Source organism: Motacilla alba, chromosome 2, assembly GCF_015832195.1.
Source record: "Motacilla alba alba isolate MOTALB_02 chromosome 2, Motacilla_alba_V1.0_pri, whole genome shotgun sequence".
NCBI classification, from domain to species: domain Eukaryota; kingdom Metazoa; phylum Chordata; class Aves; order Passeriformes; family Motacillidae; genus Motacilla; species Motacilla alba.
Window position 1 is genome coordinate 31,892,290 of NC_052017.1, and position 17,288 is coordinate 31,909,577.

Genomic DNA, 17,288 nt, shown 5'->3' on the forward strand with positions numbered 1-17,288 from the left:
CGTTCTTGGGTTTGTTTGTTTGTTTGTTTGTTTGTAATTAAATGGTCTTGTCATTCTTGCTACATGTGCTCTATCAGTTTCTGGATTGGAAAATTGTACATCTCTGAGTTTTAGTAGTACTCTTTCTGGTATTCTTCCTTCTTAGTCACTGAGTTCTTCTGCCCTTGAAATTCTAATGCCCTGAAACCTTCCTTAGGTTAGAGGTGAGGGGAGAAAGAATTGAAAAGAACTGATTTAGATCTTTAATAGCAAAGACTTCACTGTTTAACCTCAGAGTAAAGAAGTTCTTTGCAGAACTTCTTTTGAACCTGCAGATTGACAATGTGAAGATAGATAGATAGATAGATAGATAGATAGATAGATAGATAGATAGATAGATAGATAGATAGATAGATTTTTATATCCATCTGTCTGGTTTATTTCCTCGATACTTGCTTGTTACAAGCTGAAACCATTGTGCTATAAACACATAGTTCTTTTCACAGTAGCAAAAACTTCAGGTGTGCAGACTAAGGTAAAAAAGGATGAAGATGGGACAGTCTCAGCTGGCTTTGCTATTGACAGTAGTAGTAAGAAAACATCTGCATGTTCTAGCCTGCAGCCTCCTATATAGGACATGTGAGAGGTGTGGCCGCCCTACAAAGGTAGGAGGTTGTGTAAAGAACCCAAGGGCTTGTGAAAAAAGCCTGCGGAAAGCATACAACTTACCCCAGGTCCAAAATGCTTGACAGTATCACAGCATTTGGTTGTGTTGCCAAGCACATTTTTCCTTTCTGAGCAATATTTAAGTAGTATTTCTGCTGTGTTGCAGTTTTTATAATGTAGCTGTGTATTTCCCATTCAGATGATATCACAAAGCCTCCCAAAGTGACCTCATTCAAGTTTTGTGTGTATGGAATCTCCTTATGGTTGGTTGGTTCTTAGGCTGGATGGGGTTTGGGGTATTATTTCCTTTTCTTTCTTCTGTTCTTTGGAAGACAGGAGGACATATAAGCTCTCTTTATATAAAGAACTGCTGATTTGGAGGATGGGGGAGTATTTTGGTTTTGTTCTTGAAATCTTTTGGTAAATTACGGGACTTGAATTTCCCCAGCTGTAATTTGCCTCATGGGTGTTTATCAGCTGATTTCACTAGGTAATTGGCAGTACTTCTGTGCCTCTGAGTGATTGCTTAATGTAGGTAGTAAAAAAATGTTCAAGATCCACTTCCAAACAAAAGTTCTAATGAAGAAAAATGGAAAGAGAAGAATATATATTGATTGCTGTCTAAATAGACAGAAATAGCCCAGGTCTCAATATAGCCCTTGAGTTCTACAACTAAATATGTGGCAGGTAAAAATCTTGGGGAAATAATTGTCTTTATTCATTCATGCTTTCTGTTGCTTTTCTCATCTAAATAAATAGTTTTGAATCTCTGCATAGTACTCTTAATGTAATGAAGATATCCAAATATTTTCTCACAATTGCATGTGAAGAAGTGCTGAGGGGTTCCACATTAAAGAACTTTTGAGATGAATGGATGGACAGATGGATAGACACTCCTGTGAAACACACTGACACAGCTCTTAACAAGCTGCCTATGCACTGATCTATTTTAAATGAAATAATTTTAAAAATACAGAAACATGGCCCGGGATGAACAGGTTCTTGTGTTTAGTGTGGTGAAACATCAGTATCCTTGGCAGCCGGTATTATGCATCACATATTGCACTGCTGTCTGTTTTTCCAAGTGACTGCTAAATCCTTGGTTTTCAATAACACAATCATTTAAAGAAGCTGACTAGATAGATCAGAATTCTAATTAAAAATATTTGCTAATTCAGAGGTTTCCAAACCACATCATGTTTGGGATGTTTGCAAATTGCTTTAGCAACCAAGCACCTCCTATGCAGGTACATGTTCTGGGGGTGTTTGCTGCTGTCACAGCCTTTGTTCATGGCAATGCAGAAGCAGAGTAAATTTGGGTACCTCTATCAAGAAGTTATTTAGAAAAATGATTGCATAAAATTTAACATCCCAGATTATTACATTTTCTTGAAAACCTTTTAATTCCTAAGAATAACACTGACATTAAATTAGTTGAGTGTCTAAAACATTCTTATGTAAAATTGGTGTGGTGTTTTTAAAGGTGATATAAAATGTAAATTGACAATTAATCGAAATATGACCCTCCTTACCTACCAATTGTGCTCTATTATAATTTTGTACTTTACAAAACAAAGAGTTTGCTATTTTGGGGTTCAATTTAGTGTATCTGATAGCATGCCACCTTCAAAGGCAAGAGTGAAATGGGAGACTTCCCTTTATAGCAGCCAAAAAAGTGAATTAGACTTTTGCTATGTTTTTCGTGTGGGAAAGACTGGTACTGAATGGGTATTTCACTAATCTCAGTTTGTTACGAATCATGCACACAGGCATTTGAAACTATCCTTTACGTTGTTAAAATGAAGTAAAAAAAATCACATTGCTTACATTCGTGGAATCACATCTCTTAAGCACCAGTGGCATCACATGCTACTGAATTATCTTATCTCTAAGTGATCTTATTTACTACAGCTTTCCTAACTGTGTTTGTCAGTACCTCCAGCAAAAACTCCCATTATTAATTGGTCCTTGCTCACACTTGAGCTTCCATATTCCCTGTGGCATTCATCAACTTACTTTGTCAGTTTGTGTCTAATCGGGTTCTGTTTTTCTAAAAGCAAAAGTGAAGGAAAACATGTTAACATTTTAAAATACTGTAAACTAGGTTTAATAATACACAAACTAATTTTTATTGTCACATAGTATATGGTCATGGTTAGAAGTTCATAAAAGTGAGTACTTCTTGCATTTACTTTTGAGTATATTGGGATATTGACAACACATGTGGAGGGAGGAAACAATTTGATGGAAACTGTTTCTGTTATGCTTTATGCCTCTTAAATTCTTGTTTTCAGAAGAGCTAATCAGATAGTCATTGACCAGATCCATAGAAATAGAATGACTGACTACTACTTCAAAATGATGACTTGAAGTTTAAAATATTAAAACAGGTTTTTCTTAAATTAATTTTTTTTTGCATTAGTGAAGTGGCTATCTTCAATTTATAGATGTTTCACTGAGAATTATTTTAAGCACTTTTCAAATTTGTAAGGGTTTAAAAAATTTAAAGGGTCACACGTTTTATTGTTAACAGAGGGTGTTGAGAGAGACTATCAACACCCTGTGAAGCATTAAGCTGTTGCCTTTGATGTGTAGGCAGCACCTTAGGTCTCACAGAGCTGTACTGTAAGTATGTGTCCATATGTTCAACCCACTTTGATGTGTTCAGAGATCTTGGGCCAGCAGTATCCGTATGCTACATCACGACTACAGGAGGTAAAACATGCCATCTGGATTCCTGTTCCTTTTACTTACCTTGTGTCATGGCTTCTTCACAGCACCAGAAAGCCTTTTTTTTTTTTTTTTTTTTTGCCTGCTATTCAAAATTATTCGGTGGTTTAAAAAAAAAAAATCTGTTTTGAGCAATCTTTAATGAATTTTATTTTGGATGTCTATTAACAATCTCCTAGAAGGGATGAGAGACTGGAATAGGTTTTCTAAATTCAAACTGTATTCCAACACTCATGCTATGACAGTAAAAAGAGAGTGTTTGAGATACCTTTATTAGCTAAGAACACCATTTCTGAGTTGGTACCTTTTATACCTGTAAAAGGTTACAAAGTACCTTTTATATCCCAAGTAAGTCTACTGATCTAGGTTTGGATCCAAGCAGATCTTGTGGGGTCTTATTAGCACTGGGTGCTAATAAACTGAACACTGTCTGTATTGCAAAACACTTGCTGTGATCAAACCTATTTTTTTTTGATGGGGAGTAGTTCATAAGACAGATGCCTCACAAAACAATGACTTGATTTCCTACTCTCAATAAGTTCTCACTGGCTGTTCATGCATAAACACTGACATGAGTGACATATAGACTAACATTTGTACCCCTCATTGGAAGCTGCCTTATTATGAAACCTGGTTCTTCTCTGAGCTCAAGCTGGATTTCAGGGGACTGTTTTTAACAAAGATCTTGCACAGATGAGGCACATCAACCCATGACACAGGAGCTCTGCTCATTCTGTGTGAACCAGACTTGCCAGAGCTCTTCCCCCAGCCCCCACACCTCCCCCTTTATTGGCAGTGCTGGGATCTCTGGCACCAGCAAAATGTGCATACAGATAAGGTATCTCAGAGATCTTCCCGTTTTGTGCAGCTCCTGTGGAGCAGTGTGTTCCTCAGCATGTTCAAACTCTTTCTGCAGAACTTCTAGTCCTGCTTTCAAGGTCCCCTTTCCCCCATCTGTTTCTCTTTTGAAGTTTTGGTCACAGGAGGAATTTTCCCTGACTTTTTCCAGACAATCCTGAGGTTTTTTGTGTTATTTTATTTTCTTCCACTAGCTTACTTGAAAACTGCAGTGGGGACTTGCTCCCTTATCTTCCTGCCTTTGAGGGTGACCTGTTTGTGTTCAGATCTCAGTGGGACAGAAGGTGTGTGTTGTGTTGCAGTGCTGCCTGCTCTGCTGAAATTTCTTATACATGTGGCATAGCCACAGGACAAATGCCCAGACCATATGCCCTGTCACCTTATTTGGATACTGAGCATGTCCCTGTTGTTTCATCTCCATCTGGGGGATGTTTTGGCAAAGCATTGCCATGGTCTTTGTGACATTCCTCTTCACCACCTTCTGCTGCATTGCTGGTGGCTTGCCCAGTTCAGAACTATGTGGAGATTTCCCTGAATTGCTGTATCTCTTTTTATTATTATTATTTCTTTTCTTTTTTTATTTTTTCATTTTTTTTCTCCAGGGAAGTATCACTGTATGGTATGGAAAAAGCCTTTCCTCTTGGATCTCAATTTGACAGTCTGAAGGCTCATAGCTTATGCTAGCAGGCAGAGCACAATTTAAATACCAATTTCCTAAAGCTCGGATAAGGAAAACGTACTATATTTTTTCTTCACATATTTGATCACTTTGTGGCCAGTCTGTTCGTATCAAGGGGAAGCAGTCAATTTACACAGAGAGTGCAGTGTCAGAAATAGCAGCCTGAGGGGGATTCACTAAAAACACGTTGGAGGAGTTGTTCCAATATGGTTACATTGATTTTGGCATATGGAGAGGAATTGGGACTTGCAGGTTGCCAGTCTAAGAACCATCTTTGGTTAGGAATGTTGGCTGCCTGTAGTCTTGAACTATGAGCAAGACATATTTTCTAATGGAACATACATTTTATTTTGTAAAGGAAGAGGAATCGGTGGCCAACCAAAAGTACCCCTCGCCTACCCACCAGAAAAGTGGCGGTCTAAACAGCGGCAGCAGCAGAGGGCAATGTGGGTTCAGGGCAGGCACCAGGAGGGCTTGGGTGCTGTGCTGTGTGGCTGGTGGCACCCAAGACTGTGGGTGCCTTTCTGAGGCACTGCACTTGTGGGTGTGTGTGGCCGTGCCCTGGCACTGCTGCTCAGTGTCTATCCTAAGGGGTGGCTGCCTTCCCAGAGAGTGTGTGCACGCCACGTGTGTCCTGTGCTCGATATCGAGCCCCTCGAGATTTGAATCAAGCATTGCAATTTTTTTCGTTGTTAATCAGTAGCCATAGCTGGACAGTTATGGTTGAGCAATTGCATTGTGAACGTTGTATGCTTGGCTAATTTTTTGTTTCAAGGAAAAGAGATGACGGTTCCAAGATCAATGGACTGTCTGGATGAGAGCCACCACGAGTGTGAAGCCAGCAGACCTGAGCAGTAACTGCGGGAAAGGGAATTCCAGCTGTGGGCGATCACCACTACCCACTCAAAACAGACCCCAGACTAAAATGGGCAGAACTGTGCCTGGGTACTAATTAGGGTGACAAGTGAGAGGTATGACTAGCAAATAGGGGGCTGAATACTAATCAGTAGAAGAATTGCGCAATTTGTAGCCAATGAATGCCGATGCCTTTGTTAAAAGCGTTATAAATAGTGTAAAGTTTTGATGACCTAGCCTTTTGTGGGTTACCACCCGACTCCCTGCTTGGCGCAAACCGGAATAAAACAAAGCAGCACCTCGCTCCGCTGCGCGCCCGGTAACGACACCACCCGGGCCGGGACAGCACCCGTGCCCGCGGGGCTGGCCGTGCCCGCGGGGCTGGCCGTGCCCGCGGGGCTGGCCGTGCCCGCGGGGCTGGCCGTGCCCGCGGGGCTGGCCGTGCCCGCGGGGCTGGCCGTGCCCGCGGGGCTGGCCGTGCCCGCGGGGCTGGCCGTGCCCGCGGGGCTGCTGGCCGTGCCCGCGGGGCTGCTGGCCGTGCCCGCGGGGCTGGCCGCACACGCCTCCCGCAGCCGCACGTTCCTCGGCCGCCCGTGCGGAGCGTGCTGCCGCCAGCCGCCCGCCCGAGCCCGCCTCCCCTCCGCCTGCCTCCGGGTGCCTGCCGCCTGTCCCCCGCCTTCCCCCGCCTGTCCCCCCCCGTCCCCCACCTCTCTCCTGCCTGTCCCCCGCCTTTCCTCCGCCTGTACCCCGCCTTTGCCCCGCCTGCTCCCGGTGCCTCCCGTGCCTCCCGCCGGGCGCGGCCGGGGCCCTGCTCGTTCCCAGGACCTTGCCCCAGGCGGCCCGGCGGGCATGGAGCGGCTGCGGGTGGATGCGCAGGCCCTGGAGGAGTACGCGGAGTACCGGCGGTGAGCGCACAGGGGCGGCGCGCTGGGGTCGCTGGGGCGGGGGACGGGCGTTTCCAGCCGTGCCGCATCCCTTGCAGCCGGCCCGCGGCCCGGGATTCCTCCCGGAGGGATGCCCGCCTCCGGCCCTCCGGAACTGACTGCCTCGGGGTGCGCGGCGGCTTCGTGGAGCCACACGCACCGCCCGCCGTTCACTGTCGCAGTCGGAGGTGCCGCGGCTGGTGTGCCCCGGTGAGGACGCGCTGCAAGCCTTTGCTGTCAGCGGTGAAGTCACGCATCGTCCCTCGCATCCAGGGCAGCGTGAGATGTGCTGTGAGAGGCCATCTGGTCTACCAGCGGCATCCCTGCCCACGGCAGGGGCGCTGGAATTAGGTGGTCTTTAAGGTCCCGTCCAATTCAAACCATTATTTGATAATCTGCCAGCCGTCCTGCCCTTTCAGAGTACAAGGAATTCTGTGCATCACGAGTTCCAAGTTTTGCATTGTATAAATCCCTTACACTGCTGCGTGTCTTTGCTAGTCTTGTCAGCGGTCCTCTCAAAAGGCTGAACAAAAATAAACGCAGTCGTTGTGATGAGATGAGATCTCAATTTAGTTTAGGAAAACCTTGAGTAAAACACCAGAGGAAGGCACAGTGGTATTTCTTACATAAGATGTGCAGTGATTCAGTGGGTGTTGGCTGGGTTGACATGCGAATGATAGCGTTGTGTTGGCACATTATTCTGGTGCTGCACAGTGCTGGCAGTGCACAAATCCACAGAATATTTTACAAAGAATCGCTCGTTTAGCATATTTTAGCATATCCAATAAATAATAACGGAAGTATTTACGGACATTATTAAAATCACTTTTAGCATAGGTAACTGCTGCAGTTAAGTCTCAATTGTATTTTACATATTTTATTTATTGTCTATACTTGTTTCCATAAGTGCAGAATTTGGATGCTGCTCCGGAGTTCCAGCTATTCAGTGACCTTGAATTTGAACAGTGGTAGCTTAATTGAGGGATACAGCCCCCACTAACTTCAGCTACAGAAAACAACATAGTCTTCTTGCAAATCAGAAGACAACTTGGGTGTGATGTTTGTTGCTTTGATGGCAGTGGGTTTACCTGCTTGCAGCTGAATACTCAGACTAGACTAAGATTAATCTCCTGATACAAGTTTGCAGTGCAGTTGGGTGTAGATGGGTGAAGTGACTTGCCAGAGGTCAGTCAAGAACTCTGAGGCAGAGCTGGCTGGTTACATGATCCTTGATAGTCATTGCCTTTTTTTTTTTTTTTCCTCCCCAAAAGAACCCATGGTAGTTGGCTGTGCTAACTTTTTCCTTCTCTCTTAGAACTGGTTTTCAGTCCATCAGAGCAAATTTTTTAAAAGAGCATTATTCAAAAAATATTATCTAAGAATCAGCTACAGTTCTGTTAAATTATTAGAAAAGTAATATGAAATACAAGATTTGTTTAGCATTTACAGATAAAGTTCAGTTATATATATATAAAAATATATATTAAATAATACATATAATATAAAAATATAAATATCTATAATATAATACATAATATATATTATTATATATAATATATAGTATATTGTATAATATATATTAATATATATTAATATATATTATATTATTAAATCTGAGAAATCTACTTTTGTTGTCTTTATTTTCTTATGGCTTTTTTTATGCCATGCAGAATTGTAGGTGATGACGATGGAGGAAAGCTCTTTACTCCTGATGAATATGAGGAGTACAAAAGAAAAGTATTACCAACTCGGCTACAGAACAGGTTGTATGTGAGCTGGAGATCACCAACTGGCATGGACTGTAAGCTTGTGGGACCAGAGACACTGTGCTTTTGCACCCATCGGTGGGTAGCTTCCCTCCTTTCACACTTTAGTATTTTTAAAAAAATCAGGAAAATGTGAAGAATTCCCGGACACATTACAGTAGCTCATTGGCAAATTTATTTAAGGTTTAAGGGTTGAGAAAATTAGGTTTTAAATAGTAACAACTGTTTGTAAATGCAAATGTCAATATATTTTTGAAACCGAAATAATTTTGTAGTCTCAATAAATTCAGCTGCAAGGCATGAGTTAATGTAAATCAGATTGATTCCGGTAGTGCTCTCAAAATGAAACATAAGGATATGTGATATTTATGTAATGAATAGATATAAAGCCACCCGCTAATATGCATTTAATTGAAATTTCACAATTAAGAGTAAAAAGTACAATTAAAGCTACTTCAAAACAAAACTTGTGAAGCAAATGGTAAGCCTTTCCGGTAGTTTTCTGATAAATACGAACAAAGTTATAAAAGTCATTACTTTTCCTGTTTTAGGTATAAACAACACAAAACAGACTACGAGGTGCTTCCCAAGGAGCGCCCTCTCAGCGTGCCTTGCAGAGTGAAGCGCTGCCCGTGCCAGTCCTTCCAGTTCGTGCCCCTGAGCGGCAGCCAGCCCGTCCGCTGCCGCTGCAAGCACGCCCCTGAGCAGCACAGCGCAGCGCCGGGCTTCCCCTGCACCTCCTGTGAGTCCCCGCTCCGCCAGGAAACTCAGCAGGAGCAGCGTGCGAGGGATGTGTGCCCTGCCCAGGGTATCGGGTGTGCGCTGCTCTTGTCACCGATGTGCGTGTTTTCATCCTCGAGGAAGGATGAGAAGTGGGAAGGAAGGCATCACCTTTTGCCCAGGAGGATTTAGAGCAACATTCACAGTTTTGCCAGGTCCTGTGAAGGAGTTTAAATCTCTGAATGCTTCTGGTGCTTATGGAGACAGATGCCTGAAGATAGACAGTATGAAAGCACCCCGTTTGCAGTTTGTCACTTCAGCTGCATGCACGTGCCCTTTCTACCAGAACTTGGTAGTTTGTGAGAGAGAAGTGTTGATCTCCATTCCTCTATTGCCTAGCTGACTAAAACATTAATATATTTTTATGTCTTTTCCCAAGTCAACAGGAAGTAGTACTCTGTTCCCAAATAATTCTGCTGCTAGCACTCTAACGAAGTGGTTCATGGCCGTAGAGATTGTAGGTCTAGAAATGCAAATGGGAATGGAGTTTCAGCAAGATCTTAGGGAAGGGAGGAAGAGGAAGCTTTTTGCTACAGTTGTTTGAGGTTAATGTTATGAAACAACAGCAATTATTAACCACAGGAAATAAATAATGCATAAAGATGTTTTAGTTTGAAACCTCAAATTACGTAAGATGAAGATTTTTTTTGCTGGAGTTCTGTACTGTTATTAAATTTCTTTCGTGGAATGTCTTTATTTTGTACAGAAAAAAAAAGTTTTAACAGCTTTTGCTGGTTGAGAATCATATCCCACGGAATAAACCATAAAATATCTATATGACAGGCTTTCAAGAATTTGCACTAAGTAATGTGAAAATCTTAGATGTGCAGCTGGATAATTCAGACTGAATCCATAGAACACAGTGTTTTCAATATTAATATTTATAAAGCCTTTTGCCTAGTGTTTCTTAAAAATACCAGACACTTCTGAGGGCTTCACAGATTTTGCAGTGAAGTGCCAAGGATTGCTTCTATTTTGGACTTGTTTTGTTTTAATGTAATGGAATTAGTCTTGTCCTTTGTTGATAAATCTAACATGACAGATAAGTTATAACTGAAAAACTTAACTGCTTGTTGCTCTGTATATGTTGCATATATTATATTCTGTGTCCAAATATAGAGTTCGGTTACTGAAGAGTGCCCAAAATAATATGAAAAAACCTTTAACATTTTCAAGAATATGATTGACATATTATGAAAGACTTAAAGAAATTTTTCAGGGTGCTCCACAAAATGAACTGTGAGCCACGAGCAGGGTGATTTGTATATTGAAACATTTGCAACATCACTTCCTCAATTTCTTGGTCACATCATTGCTCCAGAGGAGCTTTGATGACAGTTTTGGATGTAGCTAGGGCAGACAGGTCACTTTATTCTGTTTCTGAATGTCACATAACATTTGTATATAACTATTTCAATTCCATCCTGTGGCTGTGGAAGCTTAAAAAACCCCTGAAAGTCAGTCTAATGATACTCCTGTGTAGAACATATTTTGTTGCTTCCACAGTCTCTATTTTCTCTATTCCACAGTCTCGGAGACAATTTTGCTAATTTTAAAAGATATTTAAATTGTGATTTGTGTAATAAATTGTGATATAAAGTTTCTTAGCCCTTGACATTGAAAAGTGCTATACACCTTTGGAGGGAATGCTGCCAAAATGCTGGCAGGTTGTCACCTTTACCCAGTGTCAGAACTTTTCATTTTTTGTAAGTGGATGGAGAGGCGTGTTGCTAATGACAATGAATACAAGTTGTGACATAGGAAATGCAGTTAGATATCAGAAAAGAAATTTCTGATTCAACATTGGTCCAGTCTGCTCAGAGAGGTGGAATCTCCGTCCTCTGATGTACTTGAAACTTGGTTCAGTAAGATCCTCTGACTAATGATCTAATCCCAGGAGTCATCCTTTCTCTTTTATACAGCCTTTTCATACAGCTGGATGCTTAAATCCCATCACCATCTCACTCATTCATTTGTTTCTTAGGTTCCAAGTGTTCAGGCTTTCATAGCTGCTTTACCTGTGCATGTGGTCAGCCAGCATACGCTCATGAAACAGTTGTGGAAACCAAAGAGGAGCGCTTAGCCCAAGGAAAGCCCGTGGGGCAGGATGTTCCTTACGCTGCCATGGGAGGACTGACTGGTTTTAGCTCACTAGCAGAAGGCTACATGAGGCTTGATGACAGTGGAATAGGTATGTGCAGCTGACCTGAGAAGAAATTTTAATTCTCCACCTAAGTTTGGAAAAGTACTAAATCAAAATAGAGTTTCAAAGTTTGAAGGCAAGCTGGATGAATAGGAGTAGAACTGCAGAAGTACCGTTCCTTTCCAGCTGTCCTCAAGGTTTTAAGGGATCCCACTGTCCTACTCACTGTAGTGAGTTGATAAAACCCCTATTTTTCAACAGTTCTGGTGTTCCACCCTGTTGCTTCTGCTTGAAATGCAGCATATCCTTTTGAGAGAACCTGTAACTTCTAATACTTCCTGTAACCTAGTACTTCCATGTTCTATTTATCTTAGTCCTTTAGTCTAATACTGCCCAGGTATTTGTTGTTACATATTCACAGCATTTTTGTTTCCAAACTCAAAGGTTAATAGCTGTTCAACATAAAAAATAAGAGGTAGAATTGGTAGAACTTTTTAACAGACATGCCAGTTGGTCTTGATACTTTTTCTCTTTTTCTGCTCTGTAATTTTGTGCCATTTAGTAATGCACATATTTTGTCCCAAAATACTGTTTTATCTGTTATTGCCACATACCTATTACTTATTTTTAAATTCTGATCTGGATTCCTGGATTTTTCTGAAGTTTAGAAATGAAAACATTACTGTAGTAATTGAAGAAACAAAGCTTTTCAATGCCTTTGAAGCCATCCTTGTAATGCTTTTATTAACTCCAGTTTATGGGGTCTGTGCTGAGAGTTGTAGATACGAATCTGTAACCTTGTTTTGACCCCAGAATGTGTATTAGGACTGTATCTCCTGGAGTTAATTATTGCTTCCATTCACCTTATTTTCTGACAGGTGCTCCTTCTGCTGAACTTTTAGAAGCCCCCATTACTAGCATGGATCATCCATTTCTAAAGGCATTTCAGGGACCTTCGAGTTCCGCTCAATCCATGCCACAAATAGCAGGTGATGTATAAGTAGGATTATACTGTTGTACAGAAGGAACTTAATATATAATTAATTGATTTTATTAATGAATTGAAGGATGCTCAGGGCATTAAAATGAATATTGAAGCTTTGCTATGTGATAAGTTAGTACGACATTCATGTTCTTCAAATGCTTAGAATAACTTAATGCTCGTTATTTTTGCTTGTGATGTGTGTTTTACCTGAAATTATTTTTTATTTAGTGCTTGTTATCTTTCCCATCAATGGTGTCATGTATTCATTGGATAAGTTTTTAAAATTCTTAATTCCTCTTAGAAACTCATCATATCTGAATGGGTTGTACATATTCAGCACAATCCTGTGAAACTGCCTTCTGCCAGAAAGCTTTTTCTATGTGGGTTTATGCATCACTTACACTTATTTTATGTCCCTTATTTAGTACAAAAATGTACCAAATAATATAATAGTTGAACTCCTTTAAAACAATTTATAGTAGGTGCAAGCCTAGACTAAAAAGATTTCTCTTTGGTCCCAAACGCTGGGTTTTGTACTTGCCTATAAAGGTGAGTTCCCATTTTAAATGGGTTTTGCCAAATGTAAAACATAATTAATGGAATAGCAAGTACCATTAATAAAAAAGGAGGTTTGTTTTCTGTTTATGTTTTGTTTTTCAGGTAGTTCAAGTGCCACAGGGCAAGTTTCTCACGGAAAACAATCAGAAGCTGATGACATGGCTTACTTTGAAAAACGCTATCAAGAACGGGCAAGTTCCTACATTCATTGCTTAATTAAAATACACTTTCACAAGAGGTCATCTAAACCCCATAAATGTATGACTTAAGTGGCATATAAATGCATTATATAATTCCTTCTCAATTGCTGAGAAAGCTAGCTTCCTAACATCAATTTTAAAATACAGTTATGAGCTACTACAAGATTTCAGAAATCAGTCATGTGTGGGATGGCATTTACCTTAACCAGGCAGATTTTAATTGAGGTAACTCTCTGTTACAGAAAACCAAAACATTTGACTATGTGACAGAAAGAAACAACAACGCAGAGTCACAGAAACTCCCCTGTGACATTTAGTATTATGTGCTTGCTACCTCACTTATAAAATTTTATAATGTTCTTTTTTTTTTTTTTTTTGAATGACTGTCTGTGTAAATTTGGCTAAATTTGGTCTGTCTTTCTTAGATGATCTGTATCACTCACTTAGAGGTGCCTCCTCCACCACACTATCTTTAGTTTAAATGCCCTGTGGTGTAGGTTATTCACATGTTTAAATACCTGTTCTTTCCTCACATTAGTCCTGTAGCTCCACCATCTCAGCTGAAGTATGTCTCGACTGTTTATGAATTCTTTTGTAAAGCAAAGTTGCATAATTAACTTTTAAAATCTAAACTGTTTTGCTATTTTGCTTGCTGGCTTGCAACTAGGTGTTTGTTAAGGAGAAAGCTGTTTTAGCTTTGCAAAATTCAAAATAATTTTCTTTGTTTTGTAAACCACAAAATATGGACAGATGTTACAAATATCACATTGGTTCATAGAAAACATCAAATTCAAATCTCTCTGTTTCTTTTTCACCCCGAGATTTTATTTTCTTTGCAAAAGGTAGTAGAAGTTTTAGATAAAAACCTCAAGCCTCCAAATGGTGAAAGGTGATTTAAAATGCATTTTTTTTGTGTAGACCAAACACATTTACTTAGCAGTAAGTTCATTTGTAGACATCCCAATGAGGTCTTGTTTCCTTTTGATATTATTTTATGATGGGAAAAAGCAAGTTAATTCTTTCTTTCAAGCATTTTAAATAGCAGTGCATGTGTTAGATGGGATGCAAAAATCTCCACATCCCTTTTATATAATTGCTCTCAATATGATTTTATTCAGTAGTGTAACAATACTCGAGAAAAGTCGTAGCTTCTAAAACCAACAGGTATATTTGTTTGGATAAATAGTCCTACTACAAAATAACAGAGTGAAATGTGTATGTGTTGATAAATTCTACAATGCTACAAAAGCCTGTGGTGTAGAAAAAAATCTTACAGGAGGAAGTCATGGCCTGGTGGGTCAGTGGGGAGGCTCAGAGATGAAGGTTCAGCACCATTCCTGTGTGGTTTTATGTGTGCTGGTTCCTCTAACTGCGTCTGTTAGACATCTGCAATAAAACTGCTCCACCTTTCATTGACATAGAGATAAGCCCTGGACATTCCTGAGACACGCTGGCCTTGAGGGATACTGAAATCCCTAAAGTGCCATTAGCAGAGATAAGGCAGCCTGGTTTCAGTAGGGGAGGAGCTGCAGCGCCATGGAAGTGCTCCTTTGTCTACTGGCGCAAACGTGAGCAGTGCTGGGTTGGGATAATAATGTTGTGTACCTTTCTCCACTGCATGTATCACCCTGGGAAATTTGTGACTGGATGTTGACATTTAATATTGCATTGTTGGCTGATTTGCAAACCAATGTTTGAACCACTGCTGGTCTTTTTTTGTTACAGCTGAAAATGGAGAAGGCTGCTAAACGGAAAGAGAGGAGTCCAGCGCCATCAAAGAAGCCATGAGATTAATAAATAAATATTTATTATTTGGCACATTGTTCATTATTGCATTGAGTATTTTTCTCTGTGCCTACCCGCATACCTGTATTTATTCATTTATTTATTCTGTTGTTTTGTTCCTTTGCTGAATTTAATTTTTAATTACCTCATTGTAATAAAATTGGTTCTTTAATCAATGTGTTTCTAATCTCCAGGAGTGTAACACAGGTATTTCTTTGAAAATGGAGAAGCATATTTAGAGAGTTGCAGGTCTGAGGGTTTAAGCTCTGTGAGTTTAAGGTCTGAGAGAATAACCTTGTATTTAAGTATTAGGTTGCAGGAGGGGAAAGAAAAGATATGTCTCATACTTAGACTTTTATGATACATCTTCTTTATTTGTAGAGTCCTTTAAACTCATCTTGGTTATGGATTTTATGTGGTGAGATTTGTTCTGTTAATATTGACATTTTAATATTGTCTTGAAATCCTTTTGCCCTTTCTGCTTGTTTCATCTTCTTGACATAAAATTCAAACATACCCATCTTCTCTCACACTTCTGTAGGTTCTGTTCTTGGCATCATATAAAATTTTAAAAATAATGTAACATTCTGTACACTTGTAAAACCATTTCCATGCTTATGAGCTACTTGAAGGGATCTTGCTTGTATATTTTTTTCCCAGATTTCCCTGGTGGTACAATTCTCCCAATTCTGTTTGTCTGTCACTGTCCATAACAATAATTACACTAAAATTCTGAACACCTTTAGTGGAAATGGACATGTTATTTATAGCATGTAAAGCAATAATTGCATGCTGTTTGGTACAAACTTATTTATCCAAGAGATTCATCATGGCTGATCCAACACAGACGGAATCACTTCAGGGAGATGTGCTTCTGTATTCTTTGTCCATATTCACAGCTGTGGCAACATATGTTGCATTAAAGGTAGTGGACAGGAAAATACAAAATTTAGTGAATATGTGGTGGTTTAATTCTGCAAAGCAGCACAGCACAAACTTGGTACAGAATAAGTGGCAGAGAGTGCGGCTTAGGAGGCAAAAGCAGAGCCTGAGTTAACTGATTCTGCTTTGAGAACAGAGAGATGTTAAGTCAGTTTGCTCTTAAAAATACCTGGAGGTGTCTCTTGGACTGGAGGCTTTACGGGAGGTGTGTGTACTGAGACTTTACAGCAAGAATTGGGAGAAGCCTACAAAGCTTTGTTTCCCATTGGAGAGAATGCCTCCATGTGCCTGATGGGCAAAGGAAAAGAGGTGAGTTTGAAGGCATTTACTGCAGGGCAGCTTGGGTTTTGTTCAGATATCACCTGTGGTGTGAAGGTTCAGTTTTAAGAGAGCCTTTTACCTTTAACTCTGACCTATACTGCCATTACTACAGATGCCAATCAGAGGGGCTACTCTGTTAGTTTAATTTAAATGCATAATGCAAAGAGTCTAAATAATGTCTTAAAAGTACCTTTACTGGTAAATTCTACAGTGACATGCTTCTTCAGCCTAATAAATGAAAGTACTAATTTGAGCTCCCTCTTCTGGCCCTGGCAAGCAATCCATTCTACACATCCTCTGCTTGCTTCTGAAAATAAAAGGGGTTTTCACAATATAATCACAAGAAACCAACAAATACAAATAACATTCATAAAGAAAAGTAAAAAAAACACAGAAAAATTTTCCATTTTTCAAAGACATTATTACAAACTTAATAGTGGACATTTACTCTAGTTTCCTACTTATTCCTGTTACTACATCCATTGGGGAATTCAGTTCTGGAAATGTCTGTGTGTGTGTTGCAGAATTGAGCTTTCTCATAGCAAAATATTGTTAAAAAGAGAGGTTACAAATAGTTACAAAAACTTTCATTTTGCGTTCCTTTTGATACTGAGAGCATACATTTTAGGAAATAACTTATTATTTTACATTTTGAGTTGACAATATTTGTTGTAAAAATTAGCTCTGCCAAATTCAGTCCTACTAAACTGTACTTTGATCATCAAAAACTGTTTTATTAAAGTAATTAGATTAATTACTTTTTAATTACTGTTTTATTAAAGTAATTAGATTAATTAATTAATTAATTACAAAATTACTGTTTTATTAAAGTAATTAGAAAAATATTTTGTGCTTTAACTGTTTCCACTCTAAGGATATAAAAAAGTTATTACATTTATTTAGTGGTATTTCTTTTTAATTGGAAAACAGGTTGGATCATAAATATATCAATGGCAGTAAATACTGCTTAGGAGTTCTGACCACTTTTCACTCTTGTTGATGATGTCCAAGCAAAAGAAACTTGCTTTCCTTATTAGAAGGCATGTTTTTGACTTTTTAGTATTTGCATACTACTTTTTTTTCTGAAACTTTATTGGTATCTATACATGAAAAACCAG

The 17,288-nt window shown here is 39.8% G+C and overlaps 1 protein-coding gene across 2 annotated transcripts; it reads left to right on the top strand.

The window, feature by feature from the left end:
* The first annotated feature begins 6,498 nt into the window (after positions 1-6,498).
* Positions 6,499-16,882, top strand: FAM221A (family with sequence similarity 221 member A). 2 transcript variants are annotated; one of them, XM_038130006.1, is made up of 7 exons: positions 6,499-6,672; positions 8,361-8,534; positions 9,008-9,198; positions 11,221-11,427; positions 12,258-12,368; positions 13,025-13,180; positions 14,848-16,882. In XM_038130006.1, the coding sequence occupies exons 1-7, from the start codon at positions 6,617-6,619 to the stop codon at positions 14,868-14,870; spliced, it is 918 nt and encodes a 305-aa protein (XP_037985934.1). In that variant the 5' UTR covers positions 6,499-6,616; the 3' UTR covers positions 14,871-16,882. The 2 variants fall into 2 exon arrangements, with proteins under 2 accessions (XP_037985934.1, XP_037985935.1); XM_038130007.1 differs by having other exon boundaries at positions 13,025-13,113.
* Positions 16,883-17,288: the final 406 nt, after the last annotated feature.